Source organism: Pongo pygmaeus, chromosome 11 (genome assembly GCF_028885625.2).
Source record: "Pongo pygmaeus isolate AG05252 chromosome 11, NHGRI_mPonPyg2-v2.0_pri, whole genome shotgun sequence".
In the NCBI taxonomy this organism is placed as follows: domain Eukaryota; kingdom Metazoa; phylum Chordata; class Mammalia; order Primates; family Hominidae; genus Pongo; species Pongo pygmaeus.
Window position 1 is genome coordinate 103,621,481 of NC_072384.2, and position 27,283 is coordinate 103,648,763.

The 27,283-nt window shown below is 41.9% G+C and overlaps 1 protein-coding gene across 50 annotated transcripts in view; it reads left to right on the forward strand.

Annotated features, from left to right (window-relative positions):
- The first annotated feature begins 1,951 nt into the window (after window positions 1-1,951).
- ABI2 (abl interactor 2) overlaps window positions 1,952-27,283 on the forward strand; it is a 107,669-nt gene continuing 82,337 nt past the window's right edge. For all 50 annotated transcript variants that reach the window (XM_063648379.1, XM_063648380.1, XM_063648383.1 and 47 more), the window contains exon 1: window positions 1,952-3,758. In XM_063648379.1, the coding sequence (XP_063504449.1) occupies window positions 3,642-3,758 (117 nt within the window). In that variant the 5' untranslated portion in view covers window positions 1,952-3,641. The remainder of the gene's footprint in view (window positions 3,759-27,283) is intronic.

Below are 27,283 nucleotides of genomic sequence, written 5' to 3' on the forward strand. Positions count from 1 at the left end.
AAAAAAATAATAAAAAATAAAAAAAAAGAGATGGCTATTAAATCATATATAAAATTAATTGCTTTTATGCATTTTTAATTTTTTTTCAGAGACAAAGGTCTGTGTTGCCCCATACTGGTCTCAAACTCCAGGGCTGAAGTGATCCTCCTGTCTCAGTCTCCTGAGTAGGTAGGACTCCAGGCACGAGCCACCGTGTCCTGCTAGAAGTTATGGTTTTTAAAGGTAAGATGTGCTTCTATTACATGGGACTGAGAAGGGGCTAATAATTTTTAAAACACTGGAATAAATATAAGAAAGAGATTTTTTTAAGATGGGTTATAACTTCACAACCTCATACATGGGTATATTAGCTTTGTATAATTTTGAAAATCTTCTTGTACTAAAGCTCTTAAATATGGCTTCCTAGAGCAATGAGTTTGCTTATTTACGTTTATAAGAAGTTCATGTGAAGTGTGTACTACCATTATAATTGTAACTCTCTAAGGGCTTGAAAATGCACTTTTATCATAGCAGTTCATCTGAAAAATTCTAAAAATGAACAGATTTCAATTACTTTCATCAGCTTAAACAATTATGGAGAAGTAGTGGAAGATTTTCATGAGGTACACAATCTCATCCTTGAACCTAATAACTATATACTCTTTTACAGATTTTGTAGTTACCCTTTTTTGCTTAATCAATCTTGGTGGCTTCAAAGTGTTTGTTTATGTCCTTGCATCTTAGATTCTGCTGTGTACAAAGCACCTCTCTAGATGGAGTTTCCCAGCTGCCAGAAATTGGAATCATAGACTTTTTGAGCCAGAAGTGCCGTTTCATAGGCATCACCTGGGAACTTGTTAAACATACATTAATAAATTGGGCCGGACCAACTGAATAAAGAACTCTGGAGGTGTGGTCCAGCAATCTGGTTTAGAAAGCCCTCCAGGTGATTCCAATCCACACTCAAGTTTCAGAATTCCTGACCTGAGTTTCACCCTTTGATTTCTCTTTCTTTTTCGAGACAGAGCCTCCGTCTGTCACCCAGGTTGGAGTGCAGTGGTGCGATCTTGGCTCACTGCAACCTATGCCACCCTGGTTCAAGCAATTCTTCAGCCTCAGCCTTCTGAGTAGCTGGGATTACAGGCACCCGCTTCCACACCCAGCTAATTTTTGTATTTTTAGTACAGACGGGGTTTCGCCATGTTGGCCAGGCTGGTCTCGAACTCCTGACCTCAACTGATCCACCTGTGTCGGCCTCCCAAAGTGCTGGAATTACAGGCGAGAGCCACTGTGCCCGGCCTCACCCTTTGATTTCTTGATAAGGAAATTAGGTCCAAAGAGATTGTCACTAATTAGTGAGAAAATACTAGAATCTTTTCTAGGTAATTTCTAGAATGATGAAACATCCCAGAGGGAAATTTGTTTATTGGGCTAATTGCTAAGCAGTAGTTGAAACAATGCTGGGTGGGAATAAGTAATGATGGGGGAAGAGTCTGTCTACCATTTAACTCACCTGATGGGCTTCTTCAAGTTCAACATTATTTTTTGATCTATTGAAGTTTAGTCTGAAAGAAAAGTTTGCTTCATCTAACATTTGTTTTATTCACTTGATTATTCATGTCTTATTCATTGAAGCAAGTTGATGTGTCATTTAAATAACTACTCTTTTCCATCACTCATGCTCTCAAACTAATGAATCTTAGTGTGTGTGACCCTGCAGCTTTCATTTTTAACAAGCTCCTCACACTGAAGTTTGAGAACCACTACTACAGAATATGGTTAAAGTGCTTAAGAATAAAACTAGTTGGACTAGACCAACATTTTCAATGTCCTTTAATTTAGGTTCCACAGTGAAAACTCATACATTCTGCTAATATATGTATCATGAAGCCAATATAACATTAGGGTTTGCTCCAGAAATTTGTAATAATATGGTATTAATGTGATTTTTTTTTTTTTTTTTCCTGAGACCGGGTCTCGCTCTGTCGCCCAGGCTGGAGTGCAGTGGCGCCATCTCCGCTTACTGCAAGCTCCACCTTCCAGGTTGACGCCATTCTCCTGCCTCAGCCTCCCGAGTAGCTGGGACTACAGGCGCCCGCCACCATGCCCAGCTAATTTTTTTTTTTGTATTTTTAGTAGAGACGGGGTTTCACTGTGTTAGCTAGGATGGTGTGGATCTCCTGACCTCGTGATCCGCCCGCCTCGCCCTCCCAAAGTGCTGGGATTACAGGCGTGAACCACCGCGCCCGGCCTAAAGTGATTTTTTTTGAAAGTATAAGTTTCCTCATCATCTGAATGAAAAAAAATTCACTGTAGGAGGGCCAAGAGATCACCAGATTAAGAACAGTGTTGAAACAATGGATCTTGTTCTAACTACACAAGTCTAAGATGGTACCGCCTGGAGTCAACTTTGATTTTCCACAGCACAAATAAAAGGTCATGGCTTCATATCTCAGCAATGGTCAGGAGTTTTCGTTTTTCCAGATTACATTGTGTAGGGTAGTCGGATTTAGGAAAACAAGACACAGTATCTGGAGAATAAAAACAGAATTATAACTCCGCAAGAACAAAATTATCTGCCTTGAATTTTTGTAGCACTTAATGTTTTTTCAAGGTGTTTTCACAATAAACGTTGATTTTATCTATGTAACAGCCCTGTGAAGAAGGCAATTACTATCAAAATCGTTTTCAAAATTTTAAATACTGAATCCATGAATAGGAAAAAGGACAGCGAAGTTGATAGTATTAGAGAAATGACAGAAAAGGTTGTGAGTGAGGAAGCGAATCATGGAAATGGCAAACATAAAAAGCTGAGGCCCACGGCACCGCAAACCAGAAGAGAAAGGGGGCTAACCTGGCAGGGGAGAACGGCGTTAGTGGGGAAGTGCAAAGAGGCAGGAGCGCAGGAAAGCTGGGGTTAGGAAACTGCAATTCACTGCAACAAAGAGGATGAGGTCAAATTTGAGAAAAATGAAGTCAGGTGGCATTGAAAGCTGCGTGGAAGTTTGTTTTATTCCTGCCCTGTTGAGGTGTGATCTTTCACAGAAGAGGGTCCCAAGAGTGGAGGCTGTGCCCTCCTTAGGCCTCCCGTCAGCAGCAGAGGGAGAAAAGCCTCGAGAAGTTCCCCAAGCCGATGACCTCCATGGGGACAGAGCCGAGATGAGTCCCGGAGGGAGCCGGCGGGAAGCCAGCCGAGCAGGGTGGTGTGTTCCCGCCGGGCTAACAAAGGCCGCCGGGAAGTGGGGGCTTCTCCAGCCGCTCCAGCGGCGGGCGGGCGGCGGAAGGGTTAACTGCGCCACCAACTCCCCCGCGCATCCCAGCCCCTACCCCCGCCGTCGCTAGGAGACGCCGGAAGTGGGGGAGGGGCCGGCGGCGCGGGCGAGGGTGGGAATCTTTTTCGGGCTCCCGGGGGCGGAGGGAGGGGAGCGCGCGTGCGCGCGCCCGGCCGTCCGTCGCCGCGGTGACCGTCCTCGCAGTCCGTCGCCTCGCGCCCCGCCCCCGTCGCCCCCTCCCCTGTCGCGCGCTGGGGCTGTTTCTCGCTCCTCCCGAGTTACCGCCGCCGTCGCCGCCGCTCCTCCTCTCCCAGTCCTGGGTTTCCCTGGCGCTGCGGCCGCCGCTCCCTCTGCGACCTGTATGAGGAGGAGGAGGAGGAGGATGTGAAGATGGCGGAGCTGCAGATGCTGCTGGAAGAGGAAATCCCGGGGGGCCGCCGGGCCCTCTTCGACAGCTACACAAATCTGGAACGGGTGGCCGATTACTGCGAGAACAACTACATACAGGTGCGAAGCATCCCCCGCTGGGACGCGTCGGGCCTCAGGGGGCGGTGAGGGGCGCGTAGGGGACCCCCGCGTCGGGGGCCGCGCGCCTCGGGGCGTGGGGCCGAGGCCGCCGCGGGGACACGGCCCTGCGGAGCCCCCACTGGGGGTGGGCAGCTGGGTGAGGGCTGGGGCTGGTGAATGGGTGGAAATTCTCCGGCTGGAGAAACTGCATTTTTAAAACCTTTTAAAAAGCGGTGAAGCAGTTCTCGGCGTGGTGCGTGTGTCGCGTCCCGCCTCCTCGCGGCTCCCGCCCTCGGCCGCCCCCGGCCGCCCCCGCACTTCGCGCGGGTCAGCGTTCCGGATGGCGGAGGGGGCGGAGAGTGGCGTTTTCTGTTTGACGGAATCCTGCTCCCCACCTTAGGGTAGGGGTGTCGCGGGTATTGACGGGTTACCTCCATCCCCCAAATTCTGGAAGATTTTTAAGGGGCTATCTTGCTGCAGAGTGAAGTGCTTCAGGCTTCAGTTTTCTGTTCCTGTGAATACTTCAGAAACCCTTTCTTAATATCTTATGTTCTAAAGGGGATACGGTAGAAGAGCAGCAGTCTCTTGTTGGAAGTTAATGCCATTTTTCTCCCTACGGAGAAGGATGATGAGCTGATTTCCCCCTCCCTCCTAGTTCTGTTAGAATAGGCAATTTTCCTGGGGGTGGGAGGAGGACGGACTATGACTGTTTCTTAGAGAGAATTGGGAAGATGAACCTCCTGGTTTAAATTTTTTTTTTTTTTTTTTTTTTTACCATGATGGACCGTTTGGCACAGGGGCTGATAGTGGTAGCGGCGTGTGTGTGGAGGCGGGGGATACTGGATGATATGAGATCCAGCTGCTACTGGATGAAGCAAAATATTCTGTGGATTAAAAAAAATCCTTCTTTAAAAATTACTTGAAAGGATAGCAGGTTAAAATGCACAGTTTGCAAAATCCAAAATCTTTTGCTTTTTTTTTAATGGTTATTTTAAATTATGGGTTCTGCCTCCATTTTTTTTCTTTCCCATTTAAATTCTCTTGGGATAAAGATGGAAATGGAAGCAATATGTTAAACTGTTTCTTCACAGTCCTTTTTTTTTTTCCTTTTTTCTTGCTCCCACCTCCATCTCTCCAGGGATCCTTCTTTTTTCTTTTTGAGACACAACCTCGATCTGTAGTCCAGGTTGCAGTGCAGTGGCGCGATCTCGGCTCACTGACACCTCGGCCTCCTGGGTTTGAGCAATTCTCGTGCTTCAGCTTCCCGAATAGCTGGGACTACAGGCGCCTGCCACCACAACCGGCTAATTTTTGTATTTTTAGTAAAGATGGGGTTTCACCATGTTGGCCAGACTGGTCTCGAACTCCTGACCTCAAGTCATCCACCCACCTCGGCCTCCCAAAGTGCTGGGATTATAGGCGTGAGGCACCTTTCTTAACATTAGCTATATAGGAAAGTATTTTCATGTCTTAGTGTAAATTTTAAAAAACAGGTGTTACAATTTTATAGGTTCATAAATTTTGTAATGGCCACATTGTTGATCATGGAAGTGAGATTTTGTTTGATTAGACATACTATTATCTTGTAGACATTTGTATTTGAGAATGAACCACTGTATAAACCTGTTCCCTCGAAAGAGGTGGTTGAGTATGGCTACTAGGAAAGGAATGTAGGCAAGATTAATACAAAAAAATACAAATGTCCACTTGTAAGGTACTTTGCTCATAAAAATGGGGTAGAAAAGATTCAGAGGTTCAGGCCTGGGCGATAAGAGTGAGACTACATCTCAAAAAAAAAAAAAGGTTCAGTTGCTCAATTTTTCGCTAAAATTGAAAGTCTTTTATGGCCTAGAACTGTGTGAGGGGTGGATGGTACATACCTAGTAGGAGAGGCTGATCTTGGAGGAAATTAATACCATGTAGTTAATTTACACTCTGTAGTGCACTGCTGGTACCAAGGAGGACTGGAGGAAGCAATGCTGTTCTGAGGGAATTCACAGTCTCTAGTAGAGGCAAAACCTAAAGGAATGAAGTGGTAATTCCATTGCCTTGTGCAGCATATTATGGGGAAAGAGTTGCAGGTCAGAAGAGAAACTGAGGGTGGAAGAGTGGATTGCAATTATTACCAGTAAGAGATTTCTTTCTCTTTTGCAAGATGATTTTTTATTGTAATTTGAAGGTACAAGTTCCTCTTAAGTTATAATTGCTATATAAAGGTAAAAGGATAAGGATTATTAAAGCTGAAAGGTTAAAGGGAGCAGCAGTTGTCTTTTTAAATATTTTATACATTTCCTTCAGTTGAAAAGAGAAAAATGTTACTACTATCAGTCTCTGTTTTAGCAATGGGACTCAAAATTTAGTGTGGTGACATTTTAAATTTAAAGCATAAATATTGATTAATATTAATTTAATAGAAATGAACTTAGATTTTAAAATAGTTTATTTCTTCAATTTAGCATCTGAAGTATATTTTACACTTTCTCTTTTTTGATTATCATTTATTTTAGGATGCCTTGGGTATATAATTGGTACTGTCTCTCAGGATGATAGCTCTTATATGATTTATTGGGAAAGTTGATAAATAGAACATGGTGATAGTGGATTTGTGCTGATCCAGCTGTACATTTGGCTGACCAGCAGGGGTTTTGATGCTGCCTGGACACTGACCAGCAGGGGTTTTGGTGCTCCCTGGACCCTGCAGTAGATGAAAGGTAATTCACAGGATCAGTGATCAAATGGTCAATTTAGCCTTTTTTTTTTTTTTTTTTTTTTCCTGAAACAGAGTCTCGCTCTGTTGCCCAGGCTGGAGTGTAGTGGCGCCATCTCGATCTCTGCTGACTGCAACCTCCGCCTCCTGGGTTCAAGCGATTCTTCTGCCTCAGCCTCCCGAGTAGCTGGGACTACAGGCGCGTACCACCATGCCTGGCTAATTTTTGTATTTTTAGTAGAGACAGGATTTCCCCATTTTGGCCAGGCTGGTCTGGAACTCCTGGCCTCAGATAATCGACCTGCCTCGGCCTCCCAAAGTGTTGGGATTACAGGCGTGAGTCACCGCACCTGGCCAATTTAGCCTTATTATAGCATCATGTCTTAGCCACTAGCTCGAGTTAACTAACCTAACACTCATTTTATTGTGTGGAAATGTAATTTTTGCCTATAAAGTAGAAAAAAAAAATCTGTTTATCATATGTAATAAGTGTTTTTGCTCGGTGTTTTTTTTTTTTTTTTTTTTTTTGAGACGGAGTCTTACTCTGTCGCCCAGGCTGGAGTGCAGTGGCGTGATACCGGCTCACTGCAACCTCTGCCTCCTGGGTTCAAGTGATTCTCCTGCCTCAGCCTCCCGAGTAGCTGGGATTACAGGCACGTACCACCACACCCGGTTAGTTTTTGTAGTTTTAGTAGAGACAAGGTTTCACCATGTTGGCCAGGCTGGTCTCAAATTCCTGACCTCAGGTGATCTGCCTGCCTTGGCCTCCCAAAATGCTGGGATTATAGGCATGAGCCATCGTGCCTGGCCTGTGTTCTTAAGTAAGTGGTTTTATGCCTAGGAACATCAAAACATTTAAGGTAAATAACATTCTAAATGTGGATTATATGAAAATTGAGCCAAGGAAGGGAAATAATTGTGCTGTCCTGAAAATAATTGTAGTCTGTTTAAATTGTTTGTGTCTTAGGAAAGTACCCTTCAGAGGCCGGGCACAGTGGCTCATGCCTGTAATCCCAGCACTTTGGGAGGCCAAGGCGGGCGGATCACGAGGTCAGGAGATAGAGACCATCCTGGCTAACACGGTGAAACCCCGTCTCTACTAAAAATACAAAAAAAAAAAAAAATTAGCTGGGCGTGGTGGCAGGTGCCTGTAGTCCCAGCTACTCGGGAGGCTGAGGCAGGAGAATGGTGTGAACCCGGGAGGCGGAGGTTGCGGTGAGCCAAGATCGTGCCACTGCACTCCAGCCTGGGCGACAGAGCGAGACTTGGTCTCAAAAAAAAAAAAAAAAAAAGTACCTTTCAGAAATACCATCAGCATTAGGAGTGATCAGATAGTTCCTGTATTGAAACACACAGACACACACACACACACACACACACAAAATCTACAAATAGAGCAGGGTTGTAAATAGCTGTTTTCTAGGTTACTCATGCAGTTAACATTAGAAATTAAGGCCAGGAGCAGTGGCTCTTGCCTGTAATCCCAGCACGTTAGGAGGCCAAGGCCAGTGGATGGCTTAAGCCCAGGAGTTCGAGAACAGCCTGGGCAACATGGTGAAACCCCTTCTTTACAAAAAAAAAAAAACTAGCCAGGCCTGGTAGCATGCTGATAGTCCCACATACTCAGGAGGGTGAGATGGGAGGATCACCTGAGCCTGGGAGGCGGAGGCTGCACTGAGCCATGATCCCACCACTGCACTCCAGCCTGGATGACAGAGTGAGACTCTGTCTCCAAAAAGATGTTTAAAAATGTTTTTTTGTTTTGTTTTGTTTTGTTTTGTTTTTTTGAGACGGAGTTTCGCTCTTGTTGCCCAGGCTGGAGTGCAGTGGCACCACTTTGGCTCACTGCAACCTCTGCCTCCAGGGATCAAGCGATTCTCGTGCCTCAGCCTCCTGAATAGCTGGGATTACAGGCACACGCCACCACACCTGTATAATTTTTGTATTTTTAGTAGAGATGGGGTTTCACCATGTTGGCCAGGCTGATCATGAACTCCTGATCTCAGGTGATCGACCCATCTCAGCCTCCCAAAATGCTAGGATTATAGGTGTGAGTCACCATGCCTGGCCTAAAAAAATTTTTTTTTTTTTTGAGATGGAGTTTTGCTCTTGTTGCCCAGGCTGGAGTGCAGTGGCGCGATCTCAGCTCACTGCAACCTTCGCTCCCCGCGTTCAAGTGATTCTCCTGCCTCTGCCTCCCGAGTAGCTGGGATTACAGGTGCGTGCCAACACGCCTAGCTAATTTTTGTATTTTTGGTAGAGATGGGGTTTCGCCATGTGGGCCAGGCTGGTCTCAAACTCCTGACCCCAGATGACCCACCCACCTCGGCCTCCCAAAGTGCTAGGATTACAGGCGTGAGCCACTGTGCCTGGCCCCCTAAGAGTCATTTTTAATAAAAATTTAGATAGTTTCATTATTCTAACCTCTAGAAAATGGGATAGTCAAAATATTTTTTTCTAAAATATGATAAACAGGTATAACTACAATTTGCTGATATTTATCAGATCAATTTTCTTGCCTATACAAAGGATTTAGTAGTTGGTAGAGACTTTTGAGATACATGTAAGACCTGTGTTTCTTTTCCTCATTTATTAATATACACATCTAGGCCAGGCACGGTGGCCCATGCCTGTAATCCCAGCACTTTGGGAGGCCGAGGCAGGCACATCACGAGATCAGGAGATCGAGACCATCCTGGCCAACATGGTGAAACCGTGTCTCTACTAAAAATACAAAAATTAGCTGGGTATGGTGGCGTGTGCCTGTAGTCCCAGCTATTTGGGAGGTTGAGGTGGGAGAATCACTTGAACCTGGGAGGCGGAGGTTGCAGTGAGCCAAGATCATGCCATTGCACTCCAGCCTGGGCGACAGAGCAAGACTCTGTCTCAAAAAAACAAAAATTACACATATAATGCCTAATATGTTTGAAGGTGTCCAGGAATTAAAAATGTTTTGGTTAACTTGGAATCTACGTTTTTACAAATAGAAGAATTTTTATTACAATATAGTTGCCTTAATGTTTTGGTAGATGAAATAACTGCCTATTTGTTACTTTCCTGAAATCTGAAAAGCCAACTTGTTGATATGTACATTTTTCTTTTTGTTAGATAAAAGTTACTGATTTTTGTGAGTGACAGTTCACACAGATGCATAGTAAAATCTTATTGTTTGGATTAAGAGTAGAATCATCCCATAATATGGATTTACTCAGAAGAAATTAAGAACTTACCTTAAATTTTTACCTGAAATTTTTTTGAACAACAGGAGACATATTAGTAGCTTTCCTTTCTTCTCTTAATCAATGTGGATATTCCCAGAGTTCACTAAAAACTTCATGAGAGGTTTACAAGGGGATATTATCAGTTTCATAAAAAGTAATTACTAAAATGATATAAAGATTTAAAATTTTTATTTAATAAAAATCATTAGAATACATGCTCATTGTTGAAAAATTATTAGAGAATACAAGTAGGTATTATGAAAGAAATGGAAAATTGCCCAATCATCTTGAATATATATCTGGTACTCATACTTTTAAATCTTTTTTGTATGCACAACTATATATCAATATTTTTGTAGAAATGGGTTTGTGTTCTATATTCTATACCTTTAAAAGAAACTTTTAAGGATGCTGGGCTTGACTTTCTTTTCAAATGGATGTCATATAGTATATTGGGAGGAGGTTGGTTATATTTATAGGTCGAGTTCTGTATGTTCTTGCAAATGGGAGAATCTTAAAATACCTAGAATGAAGGAGAAAGAGGTCGGTTGAGAGTAAGGAGAATGAGTAGAATTTGGGAGACTGAATTCCCCATAGATTAAGATGACTCAACTCATTTGAAATTGATCAAGGCTTACCATTCCTCAAGAAATTAGTCCCTAACTCTCAGCAGAGACATTTGGTGAATAGATTTTCAGTGACAAATCAGTCATCCTCAAGACCTTTGACAAGATTGCAAAAACAGGCTAATTTATATTTGAGCCCCTTGCTCTTTTAAACATTTTGTCATTTGTACGCTTCCTATACCTTCTTGTCCAAGAAGTTAAGTGACCACATAATTTCCGTTATTGATCCAAGAAATCCAGTCTCACCTCATTTCGCCCTTCCTTGAAGAGCTTCTTGGTTCAAAATTGCTCTTTACCAAAATAATTAATTAATAAACTGTTCATTTACTTTTTCTTTTTTTTTTTTTTTTTTTGAGACAGAGTCTCACTCCTTCGCCCAGGTTAGAGTGCAGTGGCGTGATCTCGGCTCACTACAACCTCCGGCTCCTGGGTTCAATCAATTCTCCTGCCTCAGCCTCCTGAGTAGCTGGGACTACAGGCGTGTGTCAGCATACCCAGCTAATTTTTATATTTTTAGTAGAGACAGGGTTTCTCCATGTTGGCCAGGCTGGTCTCGAATTCCTGACCTCAAGTGATCCACCCGCCTTGGCCTTCCACAGTGCTGGGATTACAGGTTTGAGCCATCGTGCCCAGCCTCATTTACTCTTTCTTCTTACCTTGGTATGGGTAATGTGAGAATGTATGATAGGTTTGCTTTATTTAGAGTCATCTTTTCTCACCCAGAGAATAATATATAAACCAAATTGATTTACTTATGTGTAAAATATGTAGTAGAGATATTTTTGAGCATGAGGTGCTTTTGGCGTTACTTTTTCTTTTAAAATGCAGGGAATTTAATAGTATGCAGTTTCAGTGTGTGTGAGGTAATCTTTTGGTGGATGAAATATATTTGGTGGATGAATATGCTGTGATTTGCTTACACCCACCCCAAATCCATTTTGCAGCACCCTACTCACTGTCCAGAGATTCTGGGAAAAAAACAATAGAGAAGACAAAGCCAATCTAGACACCATTTGACTCTACCTTGTGAATATTCTGAAAGTTACATTAGGCTAGTTGTAGAATTTTTTTTTTTTTTTGAGACAGAGTCTCTGTCGCCCAGGCTGGAGTACAGTGGTGCAATCTCGGCTTACTGCAACCTCTACCTCCTGGGTTCAAGCAATTCTCCTGTCTCAGCTTCCCAAGTAGCTGGGATTACAGGTGCATGCCACCACGCCTGGCTAATTTTTGTATTTTTAGTAGAGACGGGGTTTCACCATATTGGCCAGGCTGGTCTCGAACTCCTGACCTTAGGTGATCCGCCCGCCTTGGCCTCCCAAACTGCTGGGATTACAGCGTAAGCCACCGTGCCTGGACTAGTTGTAGACTTTTGATAGCTTATGGTTGAATTTTTATGGGATTGGTTAATAGATTGGATTCATGAAGTAGCGTGTAGGGCAACACATTCTATTTTGGATTTTTCATTTACTTTGTGTTTCCTTCCAGATATGAAGCTCCTAGAAGATGGAGTCATTTCTTAAACATTTCTATATTTTCCCATTAGCCGTAGGATGTTCTACATATAGTAGCCACTCATTAAATAGTTGCTGAACGTAAGAAATACAGACTTGAATATGCAAGAGCCTATGCACTGAATTATTTTTATTTTATTACTTTATTTTATTTTATTTTTATTTTTTTTTGAGACAGGGTCTCACTCTGTCACTCAGGCTGGAGTGTAGTAGCACGATTATGGGTCACTGCAGCTTGCACTCCCAAGCTCAAACAGTCTTCACACTTCAGCTCCCGAAGTAGCTGGGACTACAGGCTTGTGCCACCGTGCCCAGCTAATTTTTTTTGTTGTTGTTGTTAGAAATGGGATCTCACTATGTTGCTCAGGCTGGTCTTGTAACACCTGGGCTCAAGAAATTCTCCTGCCTCGGCTTCCTAAAGTACTGGGATTACAGCTGTCAGCTGCCATGCCTGGCCTTGAATCATTTTATAAGTAGAATATAATTACCTGTAAATTTACCTTGCAAGTTTTTTCCTGTTTGATTTTTTGGTGACATTTATGTTCTGTAAAGTTTTGCAGTACTTTTCATATTTGCATAGTTGATGCAAGGAACATAGTTTTGCTTTTTTCTTCTTAAGTAATATACTTCGTAGAAAATTTGGATGATGTAACGGCTTTGTTTTGAATCATTCACAACATGAATTTTTTCTCATTTGATTTTTAAAGTCAGGTTTATTGAGGTTAATACATATATGTTACAAGTCACCCTTTTTAGGTGTAAAGGTTTATGAATTACAATAAACTTACATAGTCATGTAACCACCACAATGTAAAATTTTCCTTGTACCCTCTGTAGTCAGTCCTGTCCCTCCACTACTAGCCTTTGGTAAACACTGATATATTTTCTGTCCCTCTAGTTTTTGCCTTTTCCAGAATGCCATATAAAGGGCATTATATAGTATATAGCCTTTTGCGTTTGACTTCTTGGTACTAGAAGTCCTAATACATTTGAAAATCATCAGTGTTATTGTATTTTTTCAGCACTTCGTTCCTTCTTATTACCGAGTAATATTCTAGAGTATGAAAGAATTGTAATTTGTTCATCCATTCACCAACTGATGGATTTCTGGATTGTTTCTAGTTTTAGGCAGTGGTGAATACGGCTATAAACATTTGTATACAGGTGTTGGTGCAACCTAAGTCTTCACTCTTTTGGGTAAATTTAAGGGAACAGATCCACTATTGTACCCTGGTGACAGTGGATGTATCCACATAGGCTGCATAGGCCAGCGCTTGAACTGCATCTGATCTGAATCTTGGCTGAGCACTTTGTGATCCTCTTGGAATATGAGATTATGGGAAGTTTGCAAGGACCTATATGAAGCCCTTTCTCAATCTCTTCATCTGCCAAGGAGGCTGTACATGATAACAGTGCCTCATCACCTCCTGGTTCCGATGAGATGAGGCCCTCTGTTGTACTCTTTTAGGTAGTAGCTGCAGGCCTTAAGACTTTAGTTGCAGCATGGCATTGGCTCCTCCGCAACAGAGTGTCATATCTACGTTGTAGTCACCTGGCTCCTTTTGTTTTGGTATTGCTCTGCACAAGGGCTGTATCTTTTACTACTATTCCTTCTGCTCTCCATGTAAATGGTAGGCTTTCTGAACCTAACAAGCACTTGAGCAGGTCTATCACATTGCCTTCTCTTTTCCTTGACAATAAATATCTAATAGTGGGATTATTACCATATGGTAAATATATGTTTAGTTTTATACAAATTGCCAAACTCTTTTTCCAAAAACGATGGTACCGTTTTGCATTCCCACCAGCAAAGATCCAGTTGTTCTTCATCTTTGTCAGCATTTGGTTTTGTCAGGTTTTAAAATTTTAGCTATTCTGTTGTTAGTGATGTCTCAAAGGCCGTATATGACAAGCCCACAACTAACATCATACTCAACCATGAAAAGTTGAAACCTTTTCCTCTAAGATCAGGAATAAGACAGTGGTGCCCAATGTCACTAGTTCTATTTAATCAAGTACTGCAAAGTACTAGAAGTCCTAGCCAGCCAGTTAGGAAAGAAAAATAAATAAAAGGCATCAAAATTGGAAGAAGCTAAATTGTCTCTGTTTGCAAATGACATGATCCCTTATGTACACAAACCCTAAAGACTCCACCAAAAGACTGTTAGAATTAATTAACAAATTTAGTAAAGTTGTAGGAGACAAGATCAACATACAAAAATCTGTTGTGTTTCTACATATTAACTACAAACGATCTGAAAAAGAAATTAAGAAAACATTTCCATTTATAATAGCAGAAAGAATAGACTACTTAGGAATAAATTTAACCAAGGAGGTGAAAGATCTGTACACTAAAAACTATAAGACATTTATGAAAGTAATTGAAGAAGATGCAAATAAATGGAAAGATATCCCATGCTCATGAATTGGAAGATTTGATATTGTTAAAATGTCCATACTACACAAAGCCATCTACAGATTTAATGCAATCTCTATCAATATTCCAATGGTATTTTTCACAAAAATAGAAAAACCCCAAAATTCATAGGAAACCACAAAATACTTTGAATAGCCAAAGCAGTTTTGAATAAGAACAAAGTTGGAGGTATCATACTTCCTGATTTCAAACTATATTACAAAGCTATAGGCCTGGCATGGTGGTTCATGCCTGTTATCCCAGCACTTTGGGAAGCCGAGGCAGCCAGATCACCTGAGGTCAGGAGTTCAAGACCAGCCTGGCCAGCATGGAGAAACCTCATCTCTACTAAAAATACAAAAATTAGCTAGGCATGGTGGCACACGCCTATAGTCCCAGCTACTCAGGAGGCTGAGTTGGGAGAATCGCTTGAACCCAGGAAGTGGAGGTTGCAGTGAGCTGAGATCATGCCACTGCACTCCGTCCTGGGCAACAGAGCGAGACTCTGTCTCAAAAAAAGCTATAGGAATCAAAACAGTGTGTTACTGGCATAAAAGACATGTAGACTAATGGAACAGAATAGAGCCCGGAAATGTACCCACATCTGTGCAGTCAACTAAGCTTTGATAAAGGTACCAGGTACACAATGGGGAAAGGATAATTCAGTAAATGTTATTGGGAAAACTATCCACATGCAAAAGAATGAAATTTGATCATTATATCACACATACAAATTAGCTAGAAATGGATTAAAGACTTAAATGTAAGATCTGAAATTATAAAACTCTTTGATATGGGTCAGATGTTTATTCCCTTCAAATCTCTTGTTGAAATGTGATTCCCAGTGTTGGAGGTGGGTCTTGGTGGGAGATAATTGGATTATGGGGGCAGATGCCTCATGAATGGTGTAGCACCATCCCCTTAGTGATAAGTGAGTTCTTGCTTGGTTCACGTGAGAACTGGTTGTTTAAAATTAGTCTGGGAGCCCCCCCACCGTGTGACATGCTGGCTCCACTTCTGCCATGATTACACCTCACCAGAAGTACGTGCCAGCACTGTGCTTTGTGTAAAGCCTGCAGAACCAAGAGCCAATTAAACCTCTTTTCTTTATAAATTACCCAGCCTCAGGTATTCCTTCATACGATTATAAGAATGGACTGATACACACATAGAAGAAAACATAGGGGAAAAAGCTCCTTGATACTGGTCTTGACAATGGTTTTTATGAATATGACACCGAAAGCACAGGCAACAAAAGCAAGAAAAGATGAGAGTGACTACATCAAACTAAAAGGCTTCTGCACAGCAAAGGACACAAAATGAAAAGGCAATTTATGGAATGGGAGAAAATGTGCAAACCATACATCTATATGATAAGGGGTTTATATCTCTGTGTGTGTGTGTGTGTGTGTGTGTGTATGTATGTGTATAAATATATAAAGGATTCATACAACTTAATAGCAAAAAACCAAATAACCAGATTTTCAAAAGACTTAAGTAGACATTTTTTCAAAGAAGACACACATGTCCAACAGGTATGTGAAAATGTGCTGAATGTCACTAATCATTAGGGAAATGCAAGTCAAAACAAAAAGGAGCTATCACCTCACACCTGTTAGAGTGGCTATCAAAAGAGAGATAAGTGTTGGCAAGCAGGTGGAGAAAAGAGAATCCTTGTATGCAGTGAGAATGTAAATTGGAACAGCCATTATGAAAAACTGGTTCCGGCCGGGCGCGGTGGCTCATGCCTGTAATCCCAGCACTTTGGGAGGCCGAGGCAGGCAGATTACCTGAGGTCAGGAGTTGAAGACCAGCCTGGCCTAATATGGTGAGACCCTGTCTCTCCTAAAAATAAAAAAATTAGCTGGGCATGGTTGGTGGGTGTCTGTAGTCCCAGCTACTCCAGAGGCTGAAGCAGGAGAATTGCTTGAACCCTGGAGGCAGAGGTTGCAGTGAGCCGAGATCGCGCCACTGCACTCCAGCCTGGGCAACAGAGCAAGACTCCATTTCAAAAAATAAAAAAAAGAAAAAAGGAAAATCCAGTTCTCCCTAAAATTAAAAATAGGACAAACATACAATCCCACTTCTGGATATATATTCCTAGGGAATGAAATCATTATCTCAAAGAGACATCTGCATGCCCATGTTCATTTCAGCATTATTCATGGTAGCTAAGATATGGAAACAACCTAAGTGTCAGTGGATGAATGGATGAAGAAAATGTGTACTGTATGCACAGTTCTCCCTGAGTCTACATGGGGCATTGGTTCTAGGACCCCTAAGTATACCCAAATCTGCATATACTCAAATCCTGCAGTCACCCTTGTGGAACGCGTGTATATGAAAAGTCATCTGTCCATCTGTATATGTGGATGAATACTGTATTTGTTTGAAAATAATCTGTATATTGGACCCACACAGTTAAAGGGCCAACTGCATATATAATAGAATATTATTCAGCCATAAAAAGAAGGAAACCCTGCTATTTTTGACAACATGGATGAACCTGGAGAACATTATGGTAAGTGAAATAAGCCAGGCACAGAAAGACAAATACTGTATGATTTCACTTATATGAGGAATCTAAAAAGTTGAACCCATAGAATGAAGCAGATAATAGAATGGTGTTTGCCAGGGGCTGTTGGGAGGTGGGGAGAAATGGGGAGATGTTAGTCACAGGGCACAAACTTGTAGTTATAGGATGAATGTGTTTTGGGGGTCTAATGTACTGTGTAGTAACTATAGTTAATAATATTGTATACTTGAAATTTACTCAGTAGATTTTTTTTTTTTTTTTTTTTGAGACAGCGTCTTGTTCTGTTACACAGGCTGGAGTACAGTGGCATGATCACGGCTCACTGCAGCCTCACCTCCCCAGGCTCAAGTGATGCTCCCACCTCAGCCTTCCGAGTAGCTGGGACTACGTGTGTGTACCACCACACATGGCTAATTTTTGTAGTGACGGGGTTTAGCCCTGTTGCCCAGGCTGGTCTTGAACTCCTGGGCTCTACCCATCCACCCACCTTGGCCTCCCAAAGTGCTGGGATTACAGGTGTGAGCTACCATTTGCCTGGCCGAGAGTAGATTTTAAGTGTTGCCCACTCCCCGCCCCCACCGAAGATAATCAAGAAATGATTATCTGGGTTGTGATAACCATTTTACAGTTTATGTGTGTATCATGTCATCATGTTGTACCCTTTAAATATATACAGTTTTTGTCAGTTATACCTCAGCAAAGCTGGAAAAAAACCCCAAAGCAAACTGAACCAAAACAATATTGCCTGCAAGCCACAAACAATCAGCATCTAGCCTTGACATCATCTCCTATTACACTCCTGTACCCTTCTTTGTTCACTCAACTTCAGCCACTTTGGCTTCCTTTTCTTGAACATACCAGGCATACTTCTGCTTCAGGGCCTTTTTACTTTGTACTTGTTATGCTGTCTGCCAGGAGTACTCCAAGATAGTTGCATGATTGGTTCTTTTACTTCCTTCAAGCTTTTGCTGATACATCATGTTCTTGATGACCCCTTCCTGGCTACTCTGTGTAAAATTATAACATACTCCTGCCCCTTGCTCACTCTCCCTTTGCTTATACTTATCTTTCCATGCTTTTTATACGCCTACATATTTTCTCTTAACATACAGTGTTTCTTATTTGTGTGTTTTCCCTCCCTGGTATATGAGGGCAGAGATTTTTGTCTCTTACTCATTTCTGGTACCTGGAACAGTGCCTGGCACAAAATAGGCACTCCGTAAACATTTGCTAAATGAGCGAATTAGATCTTTTCTAGTAAGCATTAGAAAATGTTGGAGGGCAGTGAAATAAATTAGTTTTGGGCCAGGCACAGTGGCTCACTCCTATAATCCTAGCACTTTGGGAGGATGAGGCAGGCAGACTGCTTGAGCTCAGGAGTTTGAGACCGGCTTGGCCAACGTGGTAAAACCCCATCTCTACTAAAAACAAAAAAATTTATCCCGGCTTGTTGGTGTGCACCAGTAGTGCCTCGGGAGGCTGAGGCACGAGAGTTGCTTGAACCCGGGAGGCAGAGGTTACAGTGAGCCTACATTGCACCACTGCACTCCAGCCTGGGCAACAGAGTGAGACTCCATCTCAAAAAAAAAAAAAAATTAGTTTTGCAAATTTGAAGAGTTGATAGATTTATGCTCTGGAAAATGAAAGTTGGCAAATACTTTTTATTTGTCCAGAATATTTAATGTAGATATGGCCAACAGTTGACACTAATATTCCACATATGGTTGGTGCTTTAGGGTTAAGCAGTTTATTTACAGTTATTTAGTGCAGGACTTACTTGATAGTGGAAGCTCATCAAATGTCTGAACTGATCTACAGCTTCCTGGGAGGTATAAGCAAGGGAGATATTCCTATTATAACAATCAGATGAGTCAACTCAAGTTTACCTCTGACTCTGCTAAACTAAAATTCTGTGAAGAGAGGAATTATGTTCATTTTTTTTTTTTTGCCTGTTATGTCCTCATTTCTTAGTGTTCAATAAATTTTCATTGAGTAAAATAAACTTACGACTCACACCATTTATTTTATTTTATTTTTTTCCTTGCTGGTCATTCAAAAATAGTTATTGAGCATCTTTCCATTCTGTGAGGTCAGTGGTAAGTAACTCATGGACCAAGTCTAGTTCTGTTACCATTTTGATTTCTATGAAGAATCTTTGTTGTAAATTTTGAAATAAGGGAGTTGAACTGCATATAATATGGGACTGTTTTTTTGTTTTTCTTGCTGTTATGTGGCCTTACCCACTTATCTGTTGAAGACTTTGAATAAAGGCAAGGAGATAGGTTGTTAGGAACCTACGAAACAAAGTTGAATAGGGGAAGCCAACAAGGGATGCCAGCTTCTTTCAATATGTAGTACCACAAGTCTTCTGCCAGCAGATAGTGCTTAAATAGTGATTCCTTGTCTCCCTCAAAACCTTTTATTTATTTATTTTTGAGACAAGGTCTCACTCTGTCATCCAGGCTGGAGTGCAGTGGCGTGATCTCAGTTCACTGCAGCCTCTGCCTCCTGGTCTCAGGCACTCCTCCTGCCTCAGCCTCCTTAGTACTACTGCTGGGATTACAGATGTGTGCCACCATGCCTGGCTAATCTCCCTCAAAACCTTTTATTCTGAATCTAGAAGAGCAGGCTAGGTTGACAAATTTAAATTGCTTGGCTTGATATAATGCCTATACACACACACATCACACTGTTTTTGAGAGAAAAGTTTAAATTTATTGACATGAAATTTATATTATTTCTAGTTTTTTAATCATTCACGCATTTGTTTATAATGTATTAACATGCATAATTATGAATTTTATTCATGTGTAAATAATACAGTCTATACCATTAACAAAAGACCATGAGATCCGTGGAAGAAGAAAAAGGAGAGCTTTATTTCCTATAGAGGATTACAGCCTGCAGATTGGGAAGTGGAGCCTCCGGCCAAAACCAAAAGCAAGCACCTGGGGAGGCTGAGGCAGGTGGATCATGTGAGATCAGGAGTTTGAGACCAGCCTGGCCAACATGGTGAAACCTTGTCTCTACTAAAAATACAAAAATTAGCTGGATGTAGTGGCATGCATCTGTAGTCCCAGCTACTCGGGAGGTTGAGACAGGAGAATCGCATGAACTCGGGAAGCGGAGGTTGCAGTTAGCTGAGATTGTGGCACTGTGCTCTATCTAGCCTGGATGACAGAGCGAGACTCCGTCTCAAAAAACATAAAATTTAATGTTAGCAGGTTAGTTTGTGGTACAGACATATTATGTGCATGTAATGACAAGGCATTATATTCCAGGTTTTTTTTCCTTCCTTTGAAATGAGTGATTAAAGATCGAATTTCTAGGACTATTTATTTATTTTTGAAATAGAGATGGAGTTGCTCAGGCTGATCTCCAACTCCTGACCTCAAAGACATCCTCCTTCCTGGGCCTCCCAAAGTGTTGAGATTGCAGGTGTGAGCCACTGTGCCCAGCACTTCAGAGTTATTAATGAGGTTTAAAAACATGTTTTTAGAAGTAGATTTAAAGCTCTCTGATTAATTGAGATTGGTTTAATACTATTTGATGTTATTTGCATACAGGCTCTTCTGACAAAAATATGTTAATCATGTCCTCTTTGGCCACTAATCAGGTCCTCTTTCTGCCTTTCCAAAAGTAACAGTTTTTGTCCAAGTTAGTTAAAACACTATTTCTTGGTGTATGTAGTGGCTTCCACCTCTAATCTCAGCACTTTGGGAGGCTGAGGTGGGAGGATTGCTTGAGCCCAGAAGTTTGAGACTAGCCTTGGCAAAAAGATGAGAGAGACCCCGTCTCTACAAAAATTACAGAAATTAGCTGGATATAGAGGTGTGTGATGGTGTCCCAGCTACTTGGGAGGCTGAGGTGGGTGGATTGCTTGAGCTTAGCGTTGGAGGCTGCAGTGACCCTTGATAGTGCTTGAAATGTCAAATGTTGCTATTCATTTATATATTTCCGTTTGGTTCTTACTCCATGGTAAAGCTTTGGGCTTAAACTTTGTTTAGAGACAGTCTTATTGAGCAGCATAAGTTGTACCATCTTACAATTATAAGAAAAGACTATAGGCCCTTAATAATATTCATAGAAAGGAAACTTAATCTTTAATAATAAAACCCCAACAATGCGAGTAATTGCTTTAAAGTACTAATGGTGTATTTCCTGATGAAAAAATCAAGAACAATATAATTTTTAAATAAATTTTTTTTCCTTTTTTTTTTGAGACAGGGTCTCTTGCTCTGTTGCCCAGGTTGGAGCGCAGTGGCGTGATCATGTCCCACTGCAGCCTCCGCCTCCTGGGTTCAAGTGATTCTTCTGCCTTAGCCTCCTGAGTAGCTGTGATTACAGGCGACTGCTGCCACACCCGGCTAATTTTTGCCTTTTTTTTTTTTTTTTTTTGAGACGGAGGTTTGCTCTTACTGCCCAGGCTGGAGTGCAATGGCGTGATCTTTAGAGGTGAAGCCAGCTGGGCTTCTGGGTCGGGTGGGGACTTGGAGAATTTTTCTGTCTAGCTAAAGGATTGTAAACACACCAAACAGCGCTCTGTGTCTAGCTAAAGGTTTGTAAACGCACCAGTCGGCACTCTGTGTCTAGCTAAAGGTTTGTAAATGCACCAATCGACACTCTGTAAAAACGGACCAATCAGGACTCTGTGTCTAGCTAAAGGTTTGTAAGCGCACCAATCTGCACTCTGTAAAAACGCACCAGTCAGCGCTCTGTGTCTAGCTAAAGGTTTGTAAATGCACCAATAAGCACTCTGTAAAAACGGACCAATCAGCGCTCTGTAAAATGGACCAACCAGTGCTCTGTAAAATGGACCAATCAGCAGGACCTGGGCATGGCAAAATAAGGGAATAAAAGCTGGCTACCCGAGCCAGCAGTGGCAACCCGCTGGGGTCCTCTTCCATTCTGTGGAAGCTTGATTCTTAGGCTCTTCCCCAGTAAATCTTGCTGCTGCTCACTCTTTGGGTCTGCACTACCTTAATGAGCTGTAACACTCACCTTGAAGGTCTGCAGCTTCACTCCTGAAGCCAGCGAGACCATAAACTTATCGGGAGGAACAAACAACTCCAGACACGCCATTTTAAGAGCTGTAATACTCACTGCAAAGGTCTGTGGCTTCACCCTGAAGTCAAGCGAGACCGCGAACCCACTGGAAGGAAGAAACTCCGGACACATCTGAACATCTGAAGGAACAAACTCCAGACACACCATTTTTAAGAACTATAACAGTCACCGCGAGGGTCCGCGGCTTCATTTTTGAAGTCAGCCAGACCAAGAACCCACCGGAAGGAACCAATTCCGGAAACAATCTTAGCTCACTGCAATCTCCGCCTCCTGGGTTCAAGCGATTCTCCTGCCTCAGCCTCCCGAGTAGCTGGGACAACAGGCGCCCGCCACCATGCCGGCTAATTTGGTATTTTTAGTAGAGATGGGGTTTCACCGTCTTGGCCAGTCTGGTCTCGAACTCCTGACTTCAGGTGATCCACCCACCTCGGCCTCCCAGAGAGCTGTGATTACAGGCGTGAGCCACCGCGCCTGGCCCTAATTTTTGTGTTTTTAGTAGAGACGGGGTTTCACCACATTGGCCAGGCTGGTTTCAAACTCCTGACCTCAAGTGATCCACTGGCTTCGGCCTCCCAAAGTGCTGGGGTTACAGACGTGAGGCACTGTACCCAGCAATATTTTCTTTTCTAATCAGATGAGTTTTGCTTTTGACAAAAATTTGCTTCTGGCCAGGCATGGTGGCTCACGCCTGTAATCCCAGCACTTTGGGAGGCCGAGGCGGGCAAATCACCTGAGATCAGGAGTTTGAGACTAGCCAGGACAACATGGTGAAACCTTATCTCTACTAAAAATACATACACACAAAATGAGGCAGGAGAATCGCTTGAACCCGGGAGGTGGAGGTTGCAGTGAATGGAGAGCATGCCATTGCACTCCAGCCTGGGTGACAAGAGTGAAACTCCATCTCAAAAAAAAAAAAAAAAAAAAAAAAAATTGCTTGTAATTCTATGTTGATTCCAAATAAGATTTCAGAATAGTAAGCTATTTCCCAACTATTTAAATCTTTGAGGAGTTTATTGTTGCAGGTGTGCAAACCAGATAGATCTACCGGATGCTACTTTGGTATTTGGTATCTTTTTCAGGTTTTTGCTAAAAACCACAAAAGACTTTTTTTTGTTTGTATATTAGAGGAACATATTTCTGCAGCTTGGGAATATATGGGACTAATAAGCATGTGTATCACACCATATTACTGCCTGAATGAACACATCAGCTATAAGAAGGAAGGTGAGAATTTGAGAAATACTGGTCTGTGTTTTGGGTTTATCCATTACTGGAGTTGCACGTTTTCCCTTGTCATAATTCCTATAGCTTTTAGCTCTTCCTTATTGTCCATTGGGTTGAATTAACTCTTTCTCCCCCACCACATTTAACTCTAGGGAATGTAAACTTGTGCTGTTCTCTTTCTCATTCCATGTTTCTGTTTTTTAGTTAACATCTTGTCTTTGAGGGGAATGAATTAACTTCTTTAAGGGAAGTGAGTTAACTACTTTGAGGGAAATAGGAAAAAGAGAGCAGGGACAAAATAATAAACCTGTGGCCAAAAGGAGGGGATGTATGATGAAATGTCATTCCTTTATTTTATCTTATATTCTTGCAGTGCTAGCTGTTAAAATGGATCCAGTAGACCTTAAACCTAGGCCCTTGTTTGTGCTGCCCCACTTCATGTGCTATGGTGCATTTTAAAATTTATTCAGCCATTCATTTCTTATCTTATAAACTTGAATTTGTTTTAATTTTGTATAGTTTTTCCTTATTTAGGAAGGACTTTGTGTTCTTGCATGAGTTTCATATAATAGAGTTTGAAACTAAGCTATTAAACTATGATGATTGCCCTAACATGTGCATCAGGTACTTTTTTGTCTTGTAGTTGGTTTTATTGGAGCCATTGCATGTCCTAACAAGGTAATGAGTGATCATGTAGAAAGCAAGGAAGTGATGGGTTTGGTCTCTGGTCAAACCGTAGAAGTGAGTTGAGTAATTCAGTTTTGCTCTATTTTTCCACCTGAAAATGGGAAGGATGACATCCTGACTCCCAGTTAATGCAAGTTTTGTTCATAGACAAAGGTGCACTGGTTTTCAACTAATCTTTTGTTCTTTTGTGTGAAATTTCTGGTGGCATAGGAATTTAGAAAGAAATCAATAAACTTGTGATTCTTGTTCTGAAGATACTTCTAGCCTTGTAATCCCGTAATGGACATAAGACCATTACACGAATAACCGTAGCATGTAGTAAATGGCATGATGACATTACCACCCAAGGAAAATGTGCAGTGGAAACTCATGGTTCAGTTTGACAAGACGTTTATCAGTCTTCACCATGTGCCAAGCCTTTCTGGGCAGCTGAGAGAAGAGATAATAAAATAGTTTCTGTTTTAGAGAACAAGGAATAGAAATGATATAAGGATTGAGATGATATTTTTATAATACTTTAGGTTTATTCTGCACAGGCAAACTGTGTGTTATACAACACATAACTGTTATGACACTTAGGTTTCCAACTGGGAAATTGTAGTTGATTGTTTAGTTATTGGGTGTTGGTAATGGCTTTTTGGTTTGGCAGTTTGTCTAAGGCCTGGTAGTTGTTTCAGGAACATTTACGTATAGGATTAACCTTTTGTAATGTTTTCAGAATCCTGCAGTTTCGATGCTTTCTAGATATTTAGGATTTGATCATTAACCAGGTGATAAATATAAGCATGAAAAAAAATGATTTGGCTGGGCGCAGGTGGCTCATGCCTATAATCCCAGCACTTTGGGAGGGTGAGGTGGGTGGATCACTTGAGGTCAGAAGTTCGAGACCAGCTTGGCCAACGTGGTGAACCCTCGTGTCTACTAAAAATACAAAAATTAGCTGGGCATGATGGCGGGTGTCTGTAATCCCAGCTACTCGGGAGGCTCAGGCAGGAGAATCGCTTGAACCCGGGTGGCGAAGGTTGCAGTGAGCAGAGATCGTGCCACTGCACTGTAGCCTGGGGGACAGAGCGAGACTCTGTCTGAAAATAATATTTTATGTGAAAATAAATTTAATAAAGGTTAAGCTTAGTATTTTAAAGTTTATTTATTCCTAGGGAGTAATAGTTCCCACATTAAACATGAAGAGTTTTTCAAAACTCAGTGATCATTCTAATTGGTATGAAGCATGCAGGAGGTAATTAGCTTAAGATGCAATGGTGGAAAACATGCATAATTTATATACAACCCTTTTTACATGATGCAGTTATGAAAGAGTTCTTTTTCATATGGTCAATTATATGTTATATGTTGACAGGATAATTAAAAGTAGATTTATAAGCCAAAATTTAATGATGGTTAAGTTAATGGAAAATTTCCCTCAATTTAAAACATTCAACAGTAATGTAATATCACCCCACCTGGGTGAAATGAGGAGTTAATCTTATTTTTTTTAATAGGCTTTACTTTTTAGAGCAGTTTTAGGTTTACACTGTGAAATTGAGAAGAAGGTACAGAGATTTCTCATGTATTTTCTTTCTCCCATCACATGTGTACAGCTGCCTCCATTATTAATATCCTTCTCCAGAGTGGTACATCATTACAATTGATGAATCTACACATCATTATCACCCAAAATTTCTTTCATTTTTAATTAAAAAGTTTTTTAAAAAATAGTACAAAGCCCCCTGAACCTTGCTGAATTTTTTTTTTTTTTTTTTTTTTTTTTTTTTTGAGACAGGGTTTCACTTCCATTGTCTAGGCTGGAGTGCAATGGTGTGATCTCAGCTCACTGCAGCCTCTACCTCCTGGGTTCAAGTGATTCTCCTGCCTCAGCCTCCTGAGTAGCTGGGATTACAGGCATGCACCACTGCACCCGAGTAATTTTTTTTTTTTGTATTTTTTTTTTTAGAGGTGGGCTTTTGCCTTGTTGCACAAGCTGGTCTCCAACTCCTGAACTCAAACAATCTGCCTGCCTCAGCTTTCCAAAGTGCTGGGGTTACAGGCATTAGCCTCTGAACCCAGCTGGTGCCCTATCACTCTTGAACACTTTAGTGTGGTTTTTCCACAAACAAGAACGTTTTCCTGATTAATCACAAAATAGTCATAACAATCAGGAAATAAGATTGATATATTTCCACTGTCTAATCCTGAAGTCTCTGTTAACATTTTGCCATGTTTTCCAGTGATATCCTTTCTTTTTTTTTTTTTGAGGCGGAGTTTCGCTCTTGTTGCCCAGGCTGGAGTGCAATGGTACGATCTTTGCTCACCGCAACCTCCACCTCCCAGGTTCAAGCAATTCCTCTCCCTCAGCCTCCCGAGTAGCTGGGATTACAGGCACACGCCACCACGCGTGGCTAATTTTTGTATTTTTAGTAAAGACAGGGTTTCACCACGTTGGTCAGGCTGGTCTCGAACTCCTGACCTCAGGTGATCCGCCTGCCTTGGCCTCCCAAAGTGGTGGGATTACAGGTGTGAGCCACTGTGCCCGGCTGTGTGTTTTTTTTTTTTTTTTTTTTACGGCTGAATAATATTCTAGTACATGGATAATACCACATTTTGTTTACCCATTTGTCAGTTGACTGACATTCTGATTTTTCCACCTTTTACCAATTATGAATAATATCATAACATATAACGTTGTAAATATTCATGTACAAGTTTTTGTGTGGGCATATGTGCTCGTTTCTTTGGGGTATATACCTAAGAGTAGAATTGCTGGATCATATGGTAACTGTATATTTAACCATTTGAGGAACTGCCAGCCTGTTTTCCCAGGTAGTTGCACTGTTTTACATTTCCACCAGCAGTGTGTGAAGGTTCCAGTTTCTCCACATTGTTGTCAGCATTTATGGACTGTCTCTTTATTTTATTTAAATTCAATTAAATTTTTTGAGACAGAATCTCACTGTCACCTAGGTGGGAGTGCAGTGGTGCTATCTCGGCTCACTGTAACCTCTGTCTCCCGGATTCAAGCCATTCTTATGCCTCAGCCTTTTGAGTAGCTGGGATTATGGGTGTGCATTACTATGCCCGGCTAATTTTCGTATTTTTAGTAGAGACGAGGTTTCACCATGTTGGCCCTGCTGGCCTCGAACTCCTGATCTCAGGTGATCCTCCCGCCTCGTGACCAACCATGCCTAGCCAACGGTCTCTGTTTTTTAAGAGACAGGGTCAGTCTGTGTCACCCAGGCCGGAGTGCAGCGGCATGATCATAAGCTTACTGTAATCTGGAACTCATGGGCTCAAGCAAGCCTCCAGCCTTAGTCTCCCAAGTAGCTAGGACTAGAGGTAGGCACTACCCATCTGGTTACTATTTTTTCTTTTTCTTTCTTTTTTTTTTTTAAGATGAAGTCTTAATCTGTCGCCCAGGCTAGAGTGTAGTGGCGTGATCTCGGCTCACTGCAATCTCTGCCTCCTGAGTTCAAGCGATTCTCCTGCCTCAGCCTCCCAAGTAGCTGGGATTACAGGTGCCCACCACTGTGCGC